This window comes from Scyliorhinus torazame, chromosome 5, assembly GCF_047496885.1.
Source record: "Scyliorhinus torazame isolate Kashiwa2021f chromosome 5, sScyTor2.1, whole genome shotgun sequence".
Taxonomy (NCBI): Eukaryota; Metazoa; Chordata; class Chondrichthyes; order Carcharhiniformes; family Scyliorhinidae; genus Scyliorhinus; species Scyliorhinus torazame.
The window spans coordinates 89,752,303-89,773,756 of NC_092711.1; the positions used below are offsets into that span (position 1 = coordinate 89,752,303).

Consider the following 21,454-nt stretch of genomic DNA (forward strand, 5'->3'; position numbering starts at 1 on the left):
CACTTAATATTGGTGTTGTGGAGAAGATAATTATATGAAATAATCCATGGCGATCCAGATACAGAATGATTGTTTATTAGTCAATTCATTGGGACAGCACCACTTCAGAGAACGATCTCTGGAGCTGACTCTACCCAGTTGAGAAATCAAGCAATATTTATACATTGTAGGCAAGGGATTACTTACATTTGAACATTGTCTGATTCAGACTTATGCAAGTTGTGGATGTTCAGAAAGCAGAGTAATCATTTTTCACACTCATCCCTCTATGGCTCCTCTTGATGCTAACTGGCTCCACCTTGCATCGTCAGCCGTGTCTGCCACTTTAGGACATGGAAACAAATACTGAAAAACAAGTTACTGATGTGGGCCCTGCTGGTGTCTTAGAAACCAAGTTGCAGTCTGTAAAACAAGTTACTGAAGAACAAGTTACTGATATGAGCCTTGCAGGTGACTGTGTCTTTGGGTGATGTCTTTACCCTTAGTGTGGAATTTTCCTTTAACTTTGGAAAACACAGGTCAAAATACTATTTTAAGATCCTTTAATAGACTATAATTATTATCTGCCCTAATAAATCATTATAATTAAACCAAATGCATTAGTTCTCCTTTTACAATGGAAAGTATCCTGTGTGCCTTTTCAACCACCTCATCTACCTCTCCTGTTACTTTCAGGGATCTGTGGACATGCACTCCGATCTCCCTCTGTGCCTCTACACTTCTCACTCTCATACCAGTAATATTATTTCTCTTTTCCTTGTTTGTCCGCCCCAAATGTATTTATTACTTCACAATGTTGCAAATAATCTCCATTTGTTACTTGTTTCCCACCTGATCAGTCGACTGATATTTTCCTGCAGGTTACAGCTTTCTTCCTCACTGTCAACTGCAAAACTGCCAATGTCTTAAACATGCCCCCTATGTCAAAGTCGAAATCATTGATATATACCACACAAAGCATGGAATCTTATCCTGAGAAATATTAAATCCACTGGAATCAGCTTCCAGGCACAAACATACCTCTCAAACATTCCCCGTTTGCTTCCTGTTGCTCCAGCTGATGACATTTCCTGCACTTGTGACCGTCCAGCCTATGAGAAAGTTGCTGCTTTTCCCACAGGGAACTGGATTGCACTCCACGGGACTAGGATGCCCTGCCGTGTCTTTATTTATCTGATTATTAACTGACTGAACCAGAATCAATTTCATATTAAAATAAATAACGGTTTATCAGCTACTCACCAATCAGCTTCTTCCATTGTGTTGAAGTCACCTTGCTTTATTGAGTTAATTGAAATGATTTTCTTAATTTTATTATCTAAACACCTCAGATTTTAATTAACTGAGAAATTGAGATTTCCTCACTGTTGCAATCCTTTGTTAGTTAGTGTTATCTCTATCCCCTAGATTTGATTAACTGAACATTGAATGTAACTATATGATAAATTATGAATTTTTAAAAAGATTTACATTAGTTGATTAATATATCCTTACTTTATAGTTGATTAATGTAGTGACCAGAACTGTACTCAGCACTCTCGCTGTGCTCTTATGTTTTACAAAGTCCAAACATAATCTCCCTGTTCTTTCATTCTGGGCCTCAGACAAGAAAGAAAAGTGTCCCAAATGCCTTCTTGACCACCTGATCTACCTGTCCAGCGATCTTCGGGAATCTGTGGTTTTTGAATCCAAGGTCACTGTTCCTGAATAATTCTCAGTATCATCCCATTTATTCTTCATTCCCTTCTCTTGTTTACCCTCCAAATTCTTGATGTCACACTGTTCCAAATTGAATTCATTTGCCATTTTCCTGTCCATCTGACCCAGTCTATTGATATCTTTCTGCTGTCCATGGATTTATTCTGCATCACAATAATCTTTTTGTGTCACAAGTAGGCTGACATTAACGCTGCCACACTATGGCACCTGTTCGAGTAACTGGGGGAGAATCCAGAATGTCACCTTTAACAAGCACGTCTTTCAGGACTTGTAAGAGGAAACCGGAACACCCGGAGGAAACCCAATCATTGTCAAACACATGAATAACTTCTGTACCTTCTGCCAATTTCTGAATCATAGCTCCTATATTTATCTCAAAATCATTGATTTATACTACAGAACTATGGAACCCCACATGAAATAGGCGTCCAAATAAATTTCAGTTCTGAATGTGATTAACAGCAGCAATAACAGCAGAATCCAAATCCGGATGCTGCCTGTGAACTTGCTGGTGTCTGAGCTGATTGTTTGACAGAGCAAATGCCTTCCCACACATGGGGCCATTGAATGGCCTCACCCCAGTGTTAACTCGCTGGTGTTTCAGCAGATTCTGTTTACTTTTAAATTCCTTCTCACCGTGCGAACATATAAATGGTCTCTGATCGGTGTGAACAAGTTGGTGTATCAGAAGATTGGATGAATCAATGAAGTCCTGTCCCCACACACACAAGATGAATGGCCTCTCCCCAGTGTGAACTCGATAGTGTCTCAGAAGGTGAGCTAACCGAGTGAATCGCTTCCCACAGATCGAGCAGGTGAATGGCCTCTCCCCAGTATGAATATGTTGGTGTTTCAGAAGTTCCCGTTTGCTTAAAAGTTTTCTCACAATCAGAATAATTAAAAGATCTCTAATCAGTGTGAACAAATTGGTGAACCAGAAGGTGGGAGGAACAAGTGAATCTCTTCCCACACACGGAGCAGGTGAATGGCCTCTCCCCAGTGTGAGTGCGATGATGTATCAGTAAATCCTTTTTACTTTTAAAGCTCTTCTCATAATCAGAACACTTAAAAGGTCTCTGATCAGTATGAACACGTTGGTGTGTCAGGAGGTGTGATGACTGAATGAATCCCTTCCCACACACAGAGCAGGTGAATGGCCTCTCCCCAGTGCGAGTGCTTTGGTGCAACAGTAAATCTTTTCTGCTTTTAAAGCTCTTGTCACAGTAAGCACATTTAAATGGTCTCTGATCAGAGTGGACCTGATGGTGGGTCCGGAGGTTTGATAAAGCATTAAATCCCTTCCCACAATCCAGACAGGTGAATGGCCTCTCACCAATGTGAACGTGCTGGTGAGTGTAAAGGCTGGATGACTGAGTGAATCCCTTCTAACAAACAGAGCAGGTGAATGGCCTCTCCCCAGTGTAACTGTGTCGATGAGTTTCCACTTCAGATGGATAATTTAAAAAAATATATATATTTATTAAAGTTTTTTAACACAATTTTTCTCCCTTACAAACAATAACCCCCCCCCCCCTCGTAACATAAAAACCCGACAAATCGCGCAGAGCAAGATATATACATGGCAAAATGATATATTTACACAGCTTTGTACACTGGCCCTCACCCGTACGTGCCAGTTTCCCCAACCCTTCATGTTATCTCTTGCTCATCCACCCTCCCAGGCACCCTTTCCCCCCCCCTCCCGGGACGTCCCCTCCACCCCCCCCCCCCCCCCCCAAGGTTGCTGCTGCTGCTGACTGACCTTCCTCTAATGCTCTGCAAGATAGTCTAGGAACGGTTGCCACCGCCAGTCGAACCCCTGCGCAGACCCTCTCAAGGCGAACTTAATCCTCTCCAACTTTATGAACCCAGCCATATCATTTATCCAGGCCTCCAGGCTGGGGGGCTTCGCCTCCTTCCATAAGACATAGGAGTGGAAGTAAGGCCATTCGGCCCATCGAGTCCACTCCACCATTCAATCATGGCTGATTTCAACTCCATTTACCCGCTCTCTCTCCATAGCCCTTAATTCCACGAGAAATCAAGAATTTATCAACTTCTGTCTTAAAGACACTCAACGTCCCGGCCTCCACCGCCCTCTGTGGCAATGAATTCCACATACCCACCACTCTCTGGCTGAAGAAATTTCTCCTCATCTCTGTTCTAAAGTGACTCCCTTTTATTCTAAGGCTGTGCCCCTGGGTCCTAGTCTCCCCTGCTAATGGAAATAACTTCCCTACATCCACCCTATCTAAGCCATTCATTATCTTGTAAGTTTCTACTAGATCTCCCCTCAACGTCCTAAACTCCAATGAATATAATCCCAGGATCCTCAGACGACTTCCACATTAGCAAGATCCTTCGCCGGGCTACTAGGGACGCAAAGGCCAGAATGCCGGCCTCTTTCGCCTCCTGCACTCCTGGTTCGTCCACTACTCCAAATATTGCTAGCCCCCAGCTTGGCTTGACCCGGACTTTCACCACCTGAGATATTGCTCCCGCCACTCCTCTCCAGAGCCCCTCCAGTGCCGGGCATGACCAAAACATATGGACATGGTTCGCCGGGCTCCCTGAGCACCTTCCACATCTGTCCTCTACCCCAAAGAACCTACTCAACCTCGCCCCCGTCAAGTGCGCTCTGTGGACCACCTTAAATTGTATTCGGCTGAGCATGGCACACGAGGAGGAAGAATTAACCCTACCTAGGGCATCAGCCCACAGACCTTCCTCGATCTCCTCCCCCAGCTCCTCCTCCCATTTACCCTTCAACTCTTCTACCAGCACTTCCCCCTCTTCTTTCAACTCCTGGTGTATTTCCGACACCTTGCCCTCCCCGACCCATACACCCGAGATCACCCTATCTTGAACTTCTTGTGCCGGGAGCAATGGGAATTCCCTCACCTGTCGCCTCACAAAAGCCCTCACCTGCATATATCTAAAGGCATTTCCTGGGGGTTTCAGATGCATAATTGAAACCCTTCCCACAATCCCCACATTTTCGCGGTTTCTCAGTGGTGCCGGTACTGGTCCTTATGTCTGTTCAGGTTGGACGATGAGTTGAAGCCTCATCTACACAGCCTGAGTACGGTCTCTTCCGAATGTAAATGGTGCAATATTGTTTCAGACTCTGTGACTGGTTAAAGCTCTTTGCACAGTCAGTGTGTATGTGCCTCAGAGCTTTTCCAGTTGCACTGATATTTGCAATCTTTTCTCTCAGACAGGACAAACATTTCTCCTTCCACATTGAAAGACTGATGATTTTCAACTCCTGATGAATCAATAGACTCTATTAGGACTTGACATGATGTTTGGTTTGAATTTCCCATCTGCAATCCTTATATTCTGTAAAAGAAGTTTGCTTAGATTCTACAATGCACAAACAGGCCAGTTGCTCCAACTGTTCTGCTGCTGATTATCCTCGACACACATCTCCTTCCATCCCGTCCACCTCATCTCAGCCTGTCAGCTGATCTTTCCATTCCCTTTTCTCATGTGCTTATCCCATTTCCTTTTGGAAACAACCCAGCACTTTCCTCAACTCCTTCCCTGGTAACAAGTTGCACATTCTAATCCAGTGAATGAAGAAATGTATCCATATCTCCCTCTTGGATTTATTAGTAACTCTCTTGTATTTATGACCTAGTTTATAATAATGGAGAAAGAACGGGTAAATGGAGTTGAGATCAGCCATGATTGAATGGTGGAGTGGACTCGATGGGCTGAATGGCCTTACTTCCGCTCCTATGTCTTATGGTCTTAATAATAATATTTATTATTGTCACAAGTAGGCTTACATTAACGTTGCAATCAAGTTACTGTGACAAGCCCCCAGTTGCCACATTCCAGTGACTGTTTGGGTTCAGAGGGAGAATTCAGAATGTCCAATTCACCGAACAAGCACATCTTTCAGGACCTGTGGGAGGAAACCCGAGCATTCAGAGGAAACCCACACCGACACGGGGAGAACATGCAGACTCCGCATAGACAGTGACCCAAGCGGGAATTGAACCTGGAACCCTGCCACTGTGAAGCAACAGTGCTTGTCAGCCTCCTCCGTGTCAAGCGCGAAACCAGCTAATCCCGCACCGTTTCTCAGTGCTAACCACTGTGCTACTATGCCGCCCATGTTTATTCCTGGCTCCTAGTTTTCGACTCCTTTATAATTGGCAGCATCCGCCCCACCTCTCCCCTGTCCAACCCACAGATCATTTTAAAACTTTGCATCAGGTCACGACTGAGTCACTTGATTTCTAAAGCAAATAAGGCCCAATCTGTTTAATTAATTGCCCGATAGTTGGAATCTCTGTTTACAAAGATCATCTCTATGCATCCAGGTTAGAAATTGGGGAGACGACCTTCTTTGTTTAAGTTGGCGCCTGTGAGGTTGCTTCTTCTGTGAAGATCCGGCACCCCCAGAGCCCCGCCCTTCATTCACTGATTGGTTGGAGGACCAGCCAGTCCAGTTCGGTCATCCAACCAATCCTCTTCTCCTATTGTTCCGGAGCTGCCGTCAATCATTGCCCGGGCATTGTGAGGTGTCAGGTGAGAGGTCGTAGGCGGGGTTTACAAATCCCGAATGCGACCCCAGAGCAGAATGTGAAACAATGTTATTATTGATCGATCAGCCCGTCAGCCTGAGTCTCACCGTCAGCAACCGTCACAATGCCCGGGTGATTGACGGTAGCTCCGGACCAATAGGAGGAGGAGGAGGGTGGGGCTGAAGGACCGACTGGGAGCGGCTGGTCCTCCAACCAATCGCAGTGAGTGAGGGGCGGGCCAGGCTGTGATTGAAACATGCGCAGTGTGGGTAATGGCGGTGCAGAAGGGCGTCTTTTTCATTTTCGAAATCGGTAATAGGCGTTTAACAATATGGAGGAAGCGAGAGATCGCGCGAGTGGGCGGAAATGTTGTGTAAAGCTGTTACAATCGGAAACCTCGGAATAGTTTACGGGACCCAGTTTGTACCCAGCGGAGCTGCAGCTCCTCATGTTCAGCTCGGGTTAACGGCCGCCATCTTTATTGGATGTGCATCAGGGCGCATGCGCGTTTGTCATCTTTGCCAGGGCGATGTTTCAATGAGTGGGAGGAGCTTGTTCCCCATTGTTCAGAATGGAGACAACTTGTCCATCAAACTGGATTAGTCTTTGAGTCCCAATGTCTTGTTGATGATGCAAAGCGGTGGCAGAGATGGAAAGAAAACGAAGCTAATCCTGCTCTCCAGATTTCACTGTCTCATTGGACGTCCTGTCCTATGTGTCGAAAGCTCTGAGGCTCTGTTCAGCCACATGAAGACCCAGGGCAGAAACTCACAACCTTGAGTCAACATCATTCTCAAATCAGGGGAATGCTGATGGCAAGAGGGACAGGGGTTCGGGGGGGGGGGGGGCGGGCATGAGCAGTCATCCTGGACCAGGGAGCAGGAGGAGAGAATGTGGTGAATTTCTATCCTGGACTGATAGTGATTAATTTTGGAAACTCCTTTTACAGGGGGTTAGTAGGGGAGGATTTACACACAGCAAATACAAGCCTGGAGAAATATTTATCTTTCCCGAATTTTAAGAAGTTTAACAGGTTTATTTGGAATCACGAGTTTTCAGAGTGTAGCTTTTTAATCAGGTGAATGAAGAGGAATGTTACACAAACACAGCCAATGATGAAAGATGATATTTTGAATGCAACTCTTTGCAGGTAATTAAGTCTTTACACGTCCAGGCGGTGCGACTGGAGAGAGGCTTGAAGAGGTGTGACTTTTCTCAAGCCAGGACAGTTGCAACTTAGATATATTATTTACAGTTTGTAATAAAGTAAATGCATTATTATTTCTTGTCTTGCAATATAAAACTGTAGCTATGTTATAGATTTCCAGTCATCTCTTCCCTCAGAGAGTTGTTAGTCTTTGGATTTTGCTTCCACGGGGACCAGTTGTATCTGGGGGTCAGACAGTTTGACAGATATTTTATGAAAATGAAATGAAATTATTGACACTGGAGTTCAGGGTTATGGGGAACAGGTAGGAAAATAGAGTGAAAGCTGAGATGAGGAGGAATTTCTTCACTTGAGGATATGGTGAAGCTTTGGCATTCTCTTCCCAGAAGTTCTATGTTTTATGAATGTGCAGCTTAAGTCGTCAAGTATGTTCAAGACAAATATTGATAAGTTTCTAGAGATTGAAGATATCGAGGATATGGGGATCGTGTGGGGAAATGGTGCTGATGTGGCCAATGATTGTATTGAATGATTGAGCAGACTTGGTGGGCAGAATAGCCTACTCTTGCTCCTATTATAATCCCTGTGTCCTGGTCAGGAAGCAGTGAGCTGAGCTTGGATCTGTCAATCAACATGAATCAGCACCTTCAGGAGAATTGGGAGGGTGAATATTAGATACAGCAGAGTGAGAATGGAGGGAGATTGTGTGGGATGGAGATTTACAGCTTTTGGAGAACAAAAGAGGAAATAATGTTCCACAGGAACTAGAATTGTCTGTTCTGAATTTCTATCCTGTACTAACTGATGACTTTTGTAAATTGTTTCTAAAGGATATTGGAAGAGGAGGAATTATAGACAGAAATCTCAAACATCACATCTCGATGTGACAAACTCACTCGATTCCTTCTGATCTGAATATCATCGGCGAGAAGGAGAAATGTTTGTCCGATCTGTCGGCTTCAAAGGATTTTAAACGTGAGTGTGAATCGAACAGCACCGAGACCCACAAAACATACACCCAAGTGCGAGTGTTCCAATGAACTGACTGGAAAGAGCTTCAGCCAGTTACACAGCCTGAAAAAACATCACGCCATTCACAGTGAGGAGAAACCACACACGTGTTGTGTGTGTAGACAAGGCTTCCACTGATTGTCGACTCTGGAGAGACACAAGGCGGCCCAAAACATGGAGAAACCGTGGAAATGTGGGGACTGTGGGAAGGGATACAGAGCCCCATCAGAGCTGGAAACTCATCGACGCAGTCACACTGGGGAGAGGCCGTTCACCTGCTCTCAGTGTGGGAAGGGATTCACTCGGTTATCCAACCTGCAGACACACCAGCGGGTTCACACTGGGGAGAAGCCATTCACCTGCTCTCAGTGTGGGAAGGGATTCACTCTGTTATCTCACCTGCAGACACACCAGCGAGTTCACACTGGGGAGAAGCCATTCACCTGCTCCCAGTGTGGGCAGAGATTCCGTGCTTCATTCACCCTGCAGAGACATCAGCGAGTTCACACTGGGGAGAGGCCATTCACCTGCTCTCAGTGTGGGAAGGGATTCATTGAATCAACCACCCTGCAGAGACATCAACGAATTCACACTGGGGAGAAGCCATTCACCTGCTCTCAGTGTGGGAAGGGATTCATTGATTCATCCACCCGACAGAGACATCAGCGAATTCACACTGGGGAGAGGCCGTTCATCTGCTCTCAGTGTGGGAAGGGATTCACTCAGTTATCCAGTCTGCAGACACACCAGCGAGTTCACACTGGGGAGAAGCCATTCACTTGCTCTCAGTGTGGGCAGCGATTCCGTGCTTCATTCACCCTGTGGAGACACCAGCGAGTTCACACTGGGGAGAGGCCATTCACCTGCCCTCAGTGTGGGAAGGGATTCATTGATTCATCCATCCTGCGAAAACATCAGCGAGTTCACACTGGGGAGAGGTCAATCATCTGCTCTCAGTGTGGGAAGGGATTCACACAGTTGGTAAATCTGCAGACACATCAGCGAATTCACACTGGGGTGAGGCCGTTCACCTGCTATCAATGTGGGAAGGGATTTATTTATTCATCCACACTACAGAAACATCAGCGAGTTCACACTGGAGAGAGGCCATTCACCTGCTCTCATTGTGGGAAAGGATTCATTGATTCATTCACCCTGCTGCAACATCAGCGAGTTCACACTGGGGAGAGGCCATTCACCTGCTCTCAGTGTGGGAAGGGATTCACACAGTTATCCAGTCTGCAGACACACCAGCGAGTTCACACTGGGGAGAAGGCATTCACCTGCTCTCAGTGTGGGAAGGAATTCACTTGGTTATCCGGGCTGCAGTCACACCAGCGAGTTCACACTGGGGAGAAGCCATTCACCTGCTCTCAGTGTGGAAAGGAATTCACTTGGTTATCTGGACTGCAGAGACACCAGCGAGTTCACACTGGGGAGAGACCATTCACCTGCTCTTAGTGTGGGAAGGGATTACATAGAAACATGGAAAATAAGGAGCAGGAAGAGATCATTTGGCCCTTCGCACCTGCTCTGCCATTCGTTATGATCATGGCTTATCATCCAACTCCATAACCTAATCCCACTTTTCCCTTCATATCCTTTGATCCCCGAAGTGCTGTATCTAACTGCTTCTTGAAAACATACAATGTATTGGCCTCAACTATTTCCTGTGGTAACAAATTCCACTGACTCACCACTCTCTGATGAAGAAATTATTCATCTCTGTCCTAAATGGTCTACCCCGTATCCTCAGACTGCGACCTCTGGTTCTGCACACTCCCGCCTTCGGGAAAATCTTTCCTGCATCTACCCTGTCAAGTCCTGTTAGAATATTATAGGTTTCTATGAGCTCCCCCATTCTTCTGAACTCCAGCGAATACAATCCTAACTGATTAAATCTATCATACGTCAGTCCCACCATCCCAGGAATCAGTCTGGTAAACCTTCGCTGCACTCCCTCTAGAGCAAGAACATCCGTCCTCCGATAAGGAGATCACTATTCCAGGTATGATCTCGCTAAGATATCCCTGCTCCTGTACTCGAAACTGCTCACAATGAAGGCTCGCATGCCATTTGCCAACTTTACCGCCTGCTGTAGCTGCATGCTGACCTTTAGTGACTGGTGTGCGAGGATTTCCAGGACTCGTTGCACATTCCCTTCTCCTAATTTATGACAATTCAGCTAATAGTCTGCTGTCTCGTTTTTGGTACCAAAGTGGATAACCTCACATTTCTCCAGATTATACTGTATCTGTCATTCATTGGCCCACTCACTCAACTTGTGCAAATCACACTGAAGGATCTCTGCATCCTCCTCATAGCTCACCCTCCCACGCAACTTGGTATTATCTGCAAATTTGGAGATATTGCATTTTGTTCCCTCATCTAAATCGGTAATATATAGGGTGGCACAGTGGTTAGCACTGCTGCCTGACGGAGCTGAGGACCAAGGTTCAATCCTGGCCGCGGATCACTGTCTGTGTGGAGACAAATTCTCCTCGTGTCTGCATGGGTCTCACCCCCATAACCCAAAGATGTACAGGGTAGGTGAATTGGCCACGATAAATTGCCCCTTAATTGGAAAAAAAGAATTGGGTACTTTAAATTTGAAAAGAATAATCATGAATATATCTTGTGAATATCTGGGGCCCTACCACCGATCCCTGCAGTACCCCACTAGATAAGTCACTGCCTGCCAATTTGAAAAAGACCCATTAATTCCTACTCTTTGTTTCCTGTCTGACAACCAGTTTTTTATCCATCTCAAGAGACTACACCTGATCCCATACGCTTTAATTTTACACACTAGTCTCTTATGCGGGACTTTGTTGAAAGTCATCTGAAAGCCCAAATATACCACATCCACTGGCTCCCCCTCGTCAACTCTACCAGTTACACCCTTGAAGAATTCCAGTAGATTTGTCAAGCATGATTTCCCCTTCATCAATCAATGCGGACTCTGTCCGATCTGCCATTGGTTTCGAAGTGCTTTTCGATAAAATCTTTGATAATGGATTCTAGAATTTTCCCCACTACCAATGTCAGGCTTACTGGTCTATAATTCCCTGTTTTCTCTATCTCGCTTTTTAAATAGTGGAGTTACATAAACCACCCTCCAATCTGCAGGAACTGTTCCAGAGTCTATAGAATCCTGGAAGATGACCACCAATACATCCACTATTTCTAGAGCCACTTCCTTAAGTACTTTGGGTTGCAGATTACCAGGCCCTGGGGATTTATCAGCCTTCAATCCCATCAATTTCCCCAACACTATTTCTCTAATATTGATCTCCTTCAGTTCCTCCCTCTCACTAAATCCTTCGTTCCCCAACATTTCTGGTGCCTGATTTGTGCCCTCATTTGTGAAGACAGAATCAAAGTATGTATTTATTTGTTCAATCATTTTTTTGTCCCCTGTTATCCACTCTCCTATTTCTGACTAAGAAACCTACATTTGTCTTCACCAACTTTCTCTTCACATTCCTACAGAAACTTTTCCAATCAGCCTAATTTCCTGTTTTATGCCATTCCCAACATCACCACTGCAGTTTGGGGATCTATATACGACGCCCACTAATTATTTTGCCCCTTGCTGTTTCTCAGCTCTACCCATACAGATTCCACATTGTCGGAACATATACCCTTCCTCACTATTGTATTATTTTCCTCTTTAACCATGGGCGACATGGGTAGCACAGTGGTTAGAACTGTTGCTTCACATTGCCAGGGTCCAAGGCTCGATTCCTGGCTTGGGTCCCTGTCTGTGCAGAGTTTGCACGTTCTCACCGTGTTTGCTGGTTTTCCTCCGGGTGCTCAGATTTTCTCCCAACAAGTCCCGAAAGATGTGCTCTTAGGTGAATTGGACATTCCGAATTCTCCCTCAATATATCTGAACAGGTGAGTGTGGCGACTAGGGGATTTTCGCAGTAACTTCATTGCAGTATTAATGTCAGCCTACTTGTGACAAGAATAAAGATTATTATTATTAACCAGCAGTGCCACTCCACTGCCTTTTCCTTTTTGTCTGTCCTTCCTAAATACTGAATATATTCGATTCCCATCCCTGGTCACCCTGCAGCCTTGTTTCCATAATCCCGATTATCTCACTCCCGTTTACGTGTATTTGCACGATTCACTCGGTTATGCCGTCTGCAGTCACACCAGGGAGTTCATACTGGGGAGAGGCTGTTCACCTGCTCTCAATGTGCGAAGGGATTTTGTAATTCACCGCACTTACTGAGACACCAACAAGTTTACAACCGAATACAGGGATTGAATTCTGTTCTCAATTACATCCAGGTCTGCATTTTGTTCATTCTGTTGGAGGTTAAGATGTTTCATTCTCTTTTCTGTTTGGAAACCCCAAAAATCATGCCACATTGTCATGAAGGTGGTTACATGGTTGTTTTGTTTAATTAATCTTGGTGCTTCTCACAGAAGAAAATTATCAGGGTATGAGGGGCAAGTTGCCTGAGATGCACTGGGAAACTACATTAAATAGTATGGTGGGTGACAGGCAATCACTAATATTTAAATAATTATTGCAGATTTACGTGGGGATCGGTTAGCTCAGTTGGCTGGATGGCTGGTTTGTGCTGAGTGACACCAACAGCACAGGTTAAATTCCCATACCGGCTGAGGGTAGCCATGGTCTGTGTCAGTATTTATGCTCCACATGATTCTCCACCCACCCCTCTACATCTCCCCACAACAGCATCTCCTTCTATTCCTTTCTCCCTCATGTATGTATCTCGCTTTCCATTCAATGTATTCATGCTGTTCACCTCAACCACTCGCTGTGGAGTGAGTTCCACATTATCACCACCCGCTGGGTAAAGAGGTTTCTATTGAAATTCTTACTGGATTATTGAATCCCTTCATAATCTGAAAGACTTCCAACAGGTCACCCATCAGTCTTCTCTTTTCCAGAAAAAAGCAGCCTAACCTTTCCTGAGTGTTAAATGCTCTCAGTTCTGTATATTATGAATCTTTGTTGCACCTTATCCAGTGCCTCTATTTCCTTTTTCTAAATGGAGATCACCAATGTTGGCAGTGCTCCCAGTGTAGTCGAACCCTGGTTCTCATCAAATTGAACATTTCCTCCATGCTTTTCAATTCTATCCCTCTAGAATGGAACCCTATATATGGGCTCCACACTTTAGGAAAGATGTGAAGTTCTTAGTTAGGGTGTAGAGGACATTTACAAGAATGGCACCAGAGATGAGGGATTCCAGTTAGTTGGAGTGACTGGAGCAGCTGAATTTCTCTCCTGAGATCACAGCACCTGAAGGGTGGCGATTGGGGCAATTCAGCCCTTTGAGACCATGTCGGCTCCCTGTGGAGGAAGCCAGTCTGTTCATTTCCCCGTTCTATCCCCAAATCTCTGCAGGTTTATTTCTCTCAGTGCCCGTCCAATTTTGTATTGAAATCCTTCCGTCATCTCTGCATCTCCTACCCTCATAGGCAGTAGGTTCCAGGTTGTTACCAGTCCCTTTACATGTACACAAGGCTGCTAGAGCACAGAGGAGTCTATTTGGCCCATTTTTCCCATTCCAGGTCTTTGTACAGCGACCCATTTAACCCCAGAGTTGGACTTATGTTTTCAATTTCAGAATGCATCAAATTCCCTTTTGGAAGTTACAGCCCAATGAGATTTCGGCACCATTTATAGACAGTGCATTCCAAATCACAACAACCCGCTGTGTTTTACAACAAATAATTGTGCATATGGTGTATCTGGAGTTTCACAGAGTATTCAAAATGGTGTCAATGACGTGGCTATTACACAAAATTTTATTGAAAATTTTTGGTCAACCATCACAGTACATTGTGTATCCTTTACACAATAATATCACAGTATAAATAACAATGACCTGTTTTATAAACAAAGAATAAATAATATATAACAAAAAGTAAAACTAAAACTAAATGGCAACTGCCTTGTCTCAGATAAACACTCTCCAAAAATATGATTTAACAGTCTAATATACAATTATTTATAGCAACGACCTATACATATTATACATATATATTAACAACCCTGAGAGTCCTTCTGGTTCCTCCCCCCCCCCCCCCCCCCCCCCCGGGCTGCTGCTGCTGCCTTCTTCTTTTCCATTCCCTCTATCTTTCTGTGAGGTATTCGACGAACGGTTGCCACCGCCTGGTGAACCCTTGAGCCGATCCCCTTAGGACGAACTTAATCCGTTCCAGCTTTATAAACCCTGCCATGTCATTTATCCAGGTCTCCACCCCCGGGGGTTTGGCTTCCTTCCACATCAACAGTATCCTGCGCCGGGCTACTAGGGACGCAAAGGCCAAAACATCGGCCTCTCTCGCCTCCTGCACTCCCGGCTCTTGTGCAACCCCAAATATAGCCAACCCAAAGCTTGGTTAGACGTGGACCCCCACTACTTTCGAAAGCACCTTTGTCACCCCCACCCAGAACCCCTGTAGTGCCGGACATGACCAAAACATGTGGGTGTGATTCGCTGGGCTTCTCGAGCATCTCGCACACCTATCCTCTACCCCAAAAAATTTACTGAGCCGTGCTCCAGTCATATGCGCCCTGTGTAACACCTTAAATTGAATCAGGCTTAGCCTGGCACACGAGGACGATGAGTTTACCCTACTTAGGGCATCCGCCCACAGCCCCTCCTCAATCTCCTCCCCCAGCTCTTCTTCCCGTTTCCCTTTCAGCTCATCTACCATAATCTCCCCCTCGTCCCTCATTTCCCTATATATATCTGACACCTTACCGTCCCCCACCCATGTCTTTGAGATCACTCTGTCCTGCACCTCATGCGTCGGGAGCTGCGGGAATTCCCTCACCTGTTGCCTCGCAAAAGCCCTCAGTTGCATATACCGGAATGCATTCCCTTGGGGCAACCCATATTTCTCGGTCAGCGCTCCCAGACTTGCGAACTTCCCATCCACAAACAGATCTTTCAGTTGCATTACTCCTGCTCTTTGCCATATTCCAAATTCCCCCATCCATTCTCCCCGGGGCAAACCTATGGTTATTTCTTATCGGGGACCCCACCAAGGCTCCCGTCTTTCCCCTATGCCGTCTCCACTGTCCCCAAATTTTCAAAGTCGCCACCACCACCGGGCTTGTGGTGTATTTCTTCGGTGAGAACGGCAATGGGGCCGTCACCATAGCTTGTAGGCTAGTCCCCCTACAGGACGCCCTCTCCAATCTCTTCCACGCCGCTCCCTCCTCTTCTCCCATCCACTTACTTACCATTGAGATATTGGCGGCCCAGTAGTACTCACTTAGGCTCGGTAGTGCCAGCCCCCCCCTATCCCTACTACGCTGTAAGAATCCCTTCCTCACTCTCGGGGTCTTCACGGCCCACACAAAACTCATGAAACTCTTTTCGATCCTTTTGAAAAAAGCCTTCGTGATCACCACCGGGAGGCACTGAAACACAAAGAGGAATCTCGGGAGGACGACCATTTTAACCGCCTGCACCCTCCCTGCCAGTGACAGGGATACCATGTGCCATCTCTTGAAGTCCTCCATTTGTTCCACCAATCGCGTTAAATTTAACCTATGCAATGTACCCCAATTCTTGGCTATCTGGATCCCCAAGTAACGAAAGTCCCTTGTTACCTTCCTCAGCGGAAAGTCCTCTATTTCTCTGCTCTGCTCCCCTGGATGCACCACTTTTCCCCATGTTCAGTTTATATCCTGAGAATTCTCCAAACTCCCGAAGTGTCCGCATTATCTCTGGCATCCCCTCCGCCGGGTCTGCTACATATAAAAACAAATCATCCGCATACAGAGATACCCGGTGTTCTTCTCCTCCTCTAAGTACTCCCCTGCACTTCTTGGAACCCCTCAATGCTATTGCCAGGGGCTCAATCGCCAGTGCAAACAATAATGGGGACAGAGGGCATCCCTGCCTTGTCCCTCTATGGAGCCGAAAGTATGCAGATCCCCATCCATTCGTGACCACACTCACCACTGGGGCCCTATACAACAGCTGCACCCATCCAACATACTCATCTCCAAAACCAAATCTCCTCAGCACCTCCCACAGATAATCCCACTCCACTCTATCAAAGGCTTTCTCGGCATCCATCGCCACCACTATCTCCGCTTCCCCCTCTGGTGGGGGCATCATCATTACCCCTAGCAGTCTCCGTATATTCGTATTCAGCTGTCTCCCCTTCACAAACCCAGTTTGGTCCTCATGGACCACCCTCGGGACACAATCCTCTATCCTCATTGCCATTACCTTGGCCAGAATCTTAGCATCTACATTTAGGAGGGAAATAGGTCTATAGGACCCGCATTGCAGCGGGTCATTTTCCTTCTTTAGGAGAAGCGATATCGTTGCCTCAGACATAGTCGGGGGCAGCTGTCCCCTTTCCTTTGCCTCATTAAAGGTCCTCATCAGTAGCGGGGCGAGCAAGTCCACATATTTCCTGTAAAATTCAACTGGGAATCCATCCGGTCCCGGAGCCTTCCCCGCCTGCATGCTCCTAATTCCTTTCACTACTTCCTCTATTTCAATCCGTGCTCCCAGTCCCACCCTTTCCTGCTCCTCCACCTTGGGAAATTCCAGCCGGTCCAGAAAGCGATTCATTCTCTCCCTCCCATCCGGGGGTTGAGCTTCGTATAATTTTTTATAAAATGCCTTGAACACTCCATTCACTCTCTCCACTCCCCGCTCCATCTCTCCTTCCTCATCCCTCACTCCCCCTATTTCCCTCGCTGCTCCCCTTTTCCTCAATTGGTGGGCCAGCAACCTGCTCGCCTTCTCCCCATATTCGTACTGTACACCCTGTGCCTTCCTCCACTGTGCCTCTGCAGTACCCGTTGTCAGCAAGTCAAATTCTACGTGTAGCCTTTGCCTTTCCCTGTACAGTCCCTCCTCCGGTGCCTCCGCATATTGCCTGTCCACCCTCAGAAGTTCTTGCAGCAACCGCTCCCGTTCCCTACTCTCCTGCTTTCCTTTATGTGCACTGATTGATATCAGCTCCCCTCTAACCACTGCCTTCAGCGCCTCCCAGACCACTCCCACCTGGACCTCCCCATTATCATTGAGTTCCAAGTACTTTTCAATGCACCCCCTCACCCTTAGACACACCCCCTCATCTGCCATTAGTCCCATGTCCATTCTCCAGGGTGGGTGCCCTTCTGTTTCCTCCCCTATCTCCAAGTCCACCCAATGTGGAGCGTGATCCGAAATGGCTATAGCCGTATACTCCGTTCCCCCCACCTTCGGGATCAACGCCCTTCCCAAAACAAAAAAGTCTATTCGCGAATAGACTTTGTGGACATAGGAGAAAAACGAAAACTCCTTACTCCTAGGTCTGCTAAATCTCCACGGGTCTACTCCTCCCATCTGCTCCATAAAATCTTTCAGCACCTTGGCTGCTGCCGGCCTCCTTCCAGTCCTGGACCTCGACCTGTCCAGCCCTGATTCCAACACCGTATTGAAATCTCCCCCCATTACCAACTTTCCCACCTCTAGGTCCGGGATGCGTCCTAGCATACGCCTCATAAAATTGGCATCATCCCAGTTCGGGGCATATACGTTTACCAAAACCACCGTCTCCCCCTGTAGTTTGCCACTCACCATCACGTATCTGCCCCCGCTATCCGCCACTATAGTCTTTGCCTCAAACATTACCCGCTTCCCCACTAATATAGCCACCCCCCTGTTTTTCGCATCTAGCCCCGAATGGAACATCTGCCCCACCCAACCTTTGCGTAGTCTCACCTGGTCTATCAGTTTCAAGTGCGTTTCCTGTAACATAACCATGTCTGCCTTAAGTTTCTTAAGGTGTGCGAGTACCCATGCCCTCTTTATCGGCCAGTTCAGCCCTCTCACGTTCCACGTGATCAGCCGGGTTTGGGGTCTTTTTACCCCCCCCCTTGTCGATTAGCCATCCCCTTTTTCCAGCTCCTCACCCGGTTCCCACGCAGCTGTGTCCCCCCCAGGCGGTGCCCCCCCGCCCATCCCACCCCATGCCAGCTCCCCCCTCTCCCCAGCAGCAGCAGCCCAATAATTCCCCCCTCCCACCACCACCCCCCCGCTAGATCCCCCACTAGCGTAGTTACACCCCCCATGTTGCTCCGAGAAGTCAACAAACTCTAGCCGACCTCGGCTTCCCCCCGTGACCTCGGCTCGCACCGTGCGACGCCCCCTCCTTCCTGCTTCCCTATTCCCGCCATGATTATCATAGCGCGGGAACCGAGCCCGCGCTTCCCCCTTGGCCCTGCCCCCAATGGCCAACGCCCCATCTCCTCCACCTCCTTTCCTCCCCCCACCACCTCCTGTGGAAGAGAGAAAAGTTACCACATCGCAGGATTAATAACATAAAACTCCTCTTTCCCCCCTTTTTACCCCCCTCTTCGCCCCCCATACTCGCCCCACCACTTTGTTTCAAACGTTCTTTTTTGTTAAAAATAACCCGCTCATTCCAATTTTTCTTCCACGATAAAAGTCCACGCCTCATCCGCCGTCTCAAAGTAGTGGTGCCTCCCTTGATATGTGACCCACAGTCTTGCCGGTTGCAGCATTCCGAATTTTATCTTCTTTTTGTGAAGCACCGCCTTGGCCCGATTAAAGCTCGCCCTCCTTCTCGCCACCTCCGCACTCCAGTCTTGGCATACGCGGATCACCGCGTTCTCCCACTTACTGCTTCGAGTTTTCTTTGCCCATCTAAGGACCATCTCTTTGTCCTTAAAACGGAGGAATCTCAAGACTATGGCTCTCGGAATTTCTCCTGCTCTCGGTCCTCGCGCCATCACTCGGTATGCTCCCTCCACCTCCAGCGGACCCGCCGGGGCCTCCGCTCCCATTAACGAGTGCAGCATTGTGCTCACATATGCCCCGACGTCCGCTCCCTCCGCACCTTCAGGAAGACCAAGAATCCTTAGGTTGTTCCTCCTCGCGTTGTTCTCCAGCACCTCCAGCCTTTCCACACATCGTTTATGGTGTGCCTCGTGCATCTCCGTCTTCACCACCAGGCCCTGTATGTCGTCCTCATTCTCGGCAGCCTTTGCCTTCACGACCCGAAGCTCCCGCTCCTAGGTCTTTTGCTCCTCCTTTAGCCCTTCGATCGCCTGTAATATCGGGGCCAACAGCTCCTTCTTCATTTCCTTTTTGAGTTCTTCCACGCAGCGTTTCAAAAACTCGTGTTGTTCAGGGTCCCATATTAAACTGCCACCTTCCGACGCCATCTTGGTTTTTGCTTGCCTTCCTTGCCGCTGCTCTAAAGGATCCACCGCAATCCGGCCACCTTCCTCTCCTTTTTTCATCCGTATCCAGGGGGGATTCCCTTCTGGTTCACCGCACAGTACTTTTAGCCGTTAAAATTGCCGTTGGGGCTCTTATTAAGAGCCCAAAAGTCCGTTCCACCGGGAGCTGCCGAAATGTGCGACTCAGCTGGTCATCGCCGCACCCGGAAGTCCTATTACACAAAATTAAGACTCTACCTTTATCAATAAATTGGTGAGGACACCAAGTGTAATATATCCTCGTTTGCAGACAATTAGAACAAAAGTACATTTCTATAAAACCTCTCACTACCACTGGACCTCCTAAAGTGTTTTAAAGCCAATGCAGTACGTTCAAATATATTTACTGTTGTAATGTTGGAAACTAAGTATGCATGTGTAATCACATTTAGTTTCAAAATTGTTATTTTCACTTAAAAAAAATAAATTTAGAGTACCCAATTCATTTTTTCCAATTAAGGAACAATTTAGCGTGGCCAATCCACCTACCATGGACATCTTTGGGTTGAGGGGGTGAAACCCACAAGACCACGCGAAGAATGTGCAAACTTCACACAGCAGTGACCCAGGCTCGGGATCGAACCTAGGACCTCGGTGCCATGAGGCAGCAGTTCTAACCATTGCGCCACCATGCTGCCCGTAAACTGTTATTTTCATAGTGTATTCACTGGCCTTCGTAATAAGGTCAAGGAAGCCCTTTTATACCTCTGACATGTGGCTTCCTGCAGCTATTTCACCTTCTGTACCTTTTTTATATTAACTCTGTATTGATTTCATCGCAAAAAAACTAATTATATTCAAGATAATTCAGTAGTGAACATTGATTATCATTAGTGAATTGGTGTGGTCGGTAATTATTATTTTCTTTAAATAATTTTTATTGCGGTTTTCAGAAAATATCAACAACAAAATGGAAAAGGAACCCAATAGAATTAAATACAGAACAAAATAAAACAACCCCCGTGCCCCCCTCCCCCCTATACATAAATAATAAATTAACATCCCGAATTAACACATAGCAAATATATACACCCCCTCAGATCCCCCAGTGTAAACAAACAAAAATAAAATAGAAACCCCCCCACCGGGTTGCTGCTGCTGACCATTGTCTACCGTTCTGCCAGGAAGTCCAAGAACTGTTGCCACCGCCTGAAAAACCCTTGCACTGATCCCCTTGAGGCAAATTTCACCCTCTCCAATTTAATAAACCCCGCCATATCGTTGATCCAGGATTCCACGCTTGGGGGCTTTCAATCCTTCCATTGAAGAAGAATCCTTCGCCGGGCTACCAGGGACGCAAAGGCCAGAATTCCGGCCTCTTTCGCCTCCTGCACTCCCGGCTCCACTGCAACCCCAAATATTGTGAGGCCCCAGCCCGGTTTGACCTTGGATCCTACCACCTTCGACGCCGTCCTCGCTACGCCCTTCCAAAATTCCTCCAGCGCTGGGCATGCCCAAAACATATGGGTGTGGTTTGCTGGGCTCCCTCAGCACCTAACACACCTGTCCTCACCCCCCCAAAGAACCGGCTCATCCTTGTCCCGGTCATGTGTGCTCTGTGCAGCACCATAAACTGTATGGGGCTGAGCCTCGTGCACAAAGAGGAAGAGTTCACCCTCCCAAGGGCATCTGCCCACGTCCCCTCCTCGATCTCTTCCCCCCAATTCCTCCCACTTACCTTTCAACTCCACCACCGAGGCCCCCTCCTCCTCCTGCATCACCTGGTAAGTTGCCGAGATCTTCTCCTCTCCAACCCCCCCC

The 21,454-nt window shown here is 47.0% G+C and overlaps 1 protein-coding gene across 1 annotated transcript in view; it reads left to right on the forward strand.

Moving 5' to 3' along the window:
* LOC140417784 (uncharacterized) overlaps nucleotides 1–21,454 on the forward strand; it is a 66,553-nt gene that overhangs the window by 2,645 nt on the left and 42,454 nt on the right. The window contains exon 2 of the mRNA XM_072501246.1: nucleotides 8,581–9,891. Within this exon, the coding sequence (XP_072357347.1) occupies nucleotides 8,581–9,891 (1,311 nt within the window). The remainder of the gene's footprint in view (nucleotides 1–8,580; nucleotides 9,892–21,454) is intronic.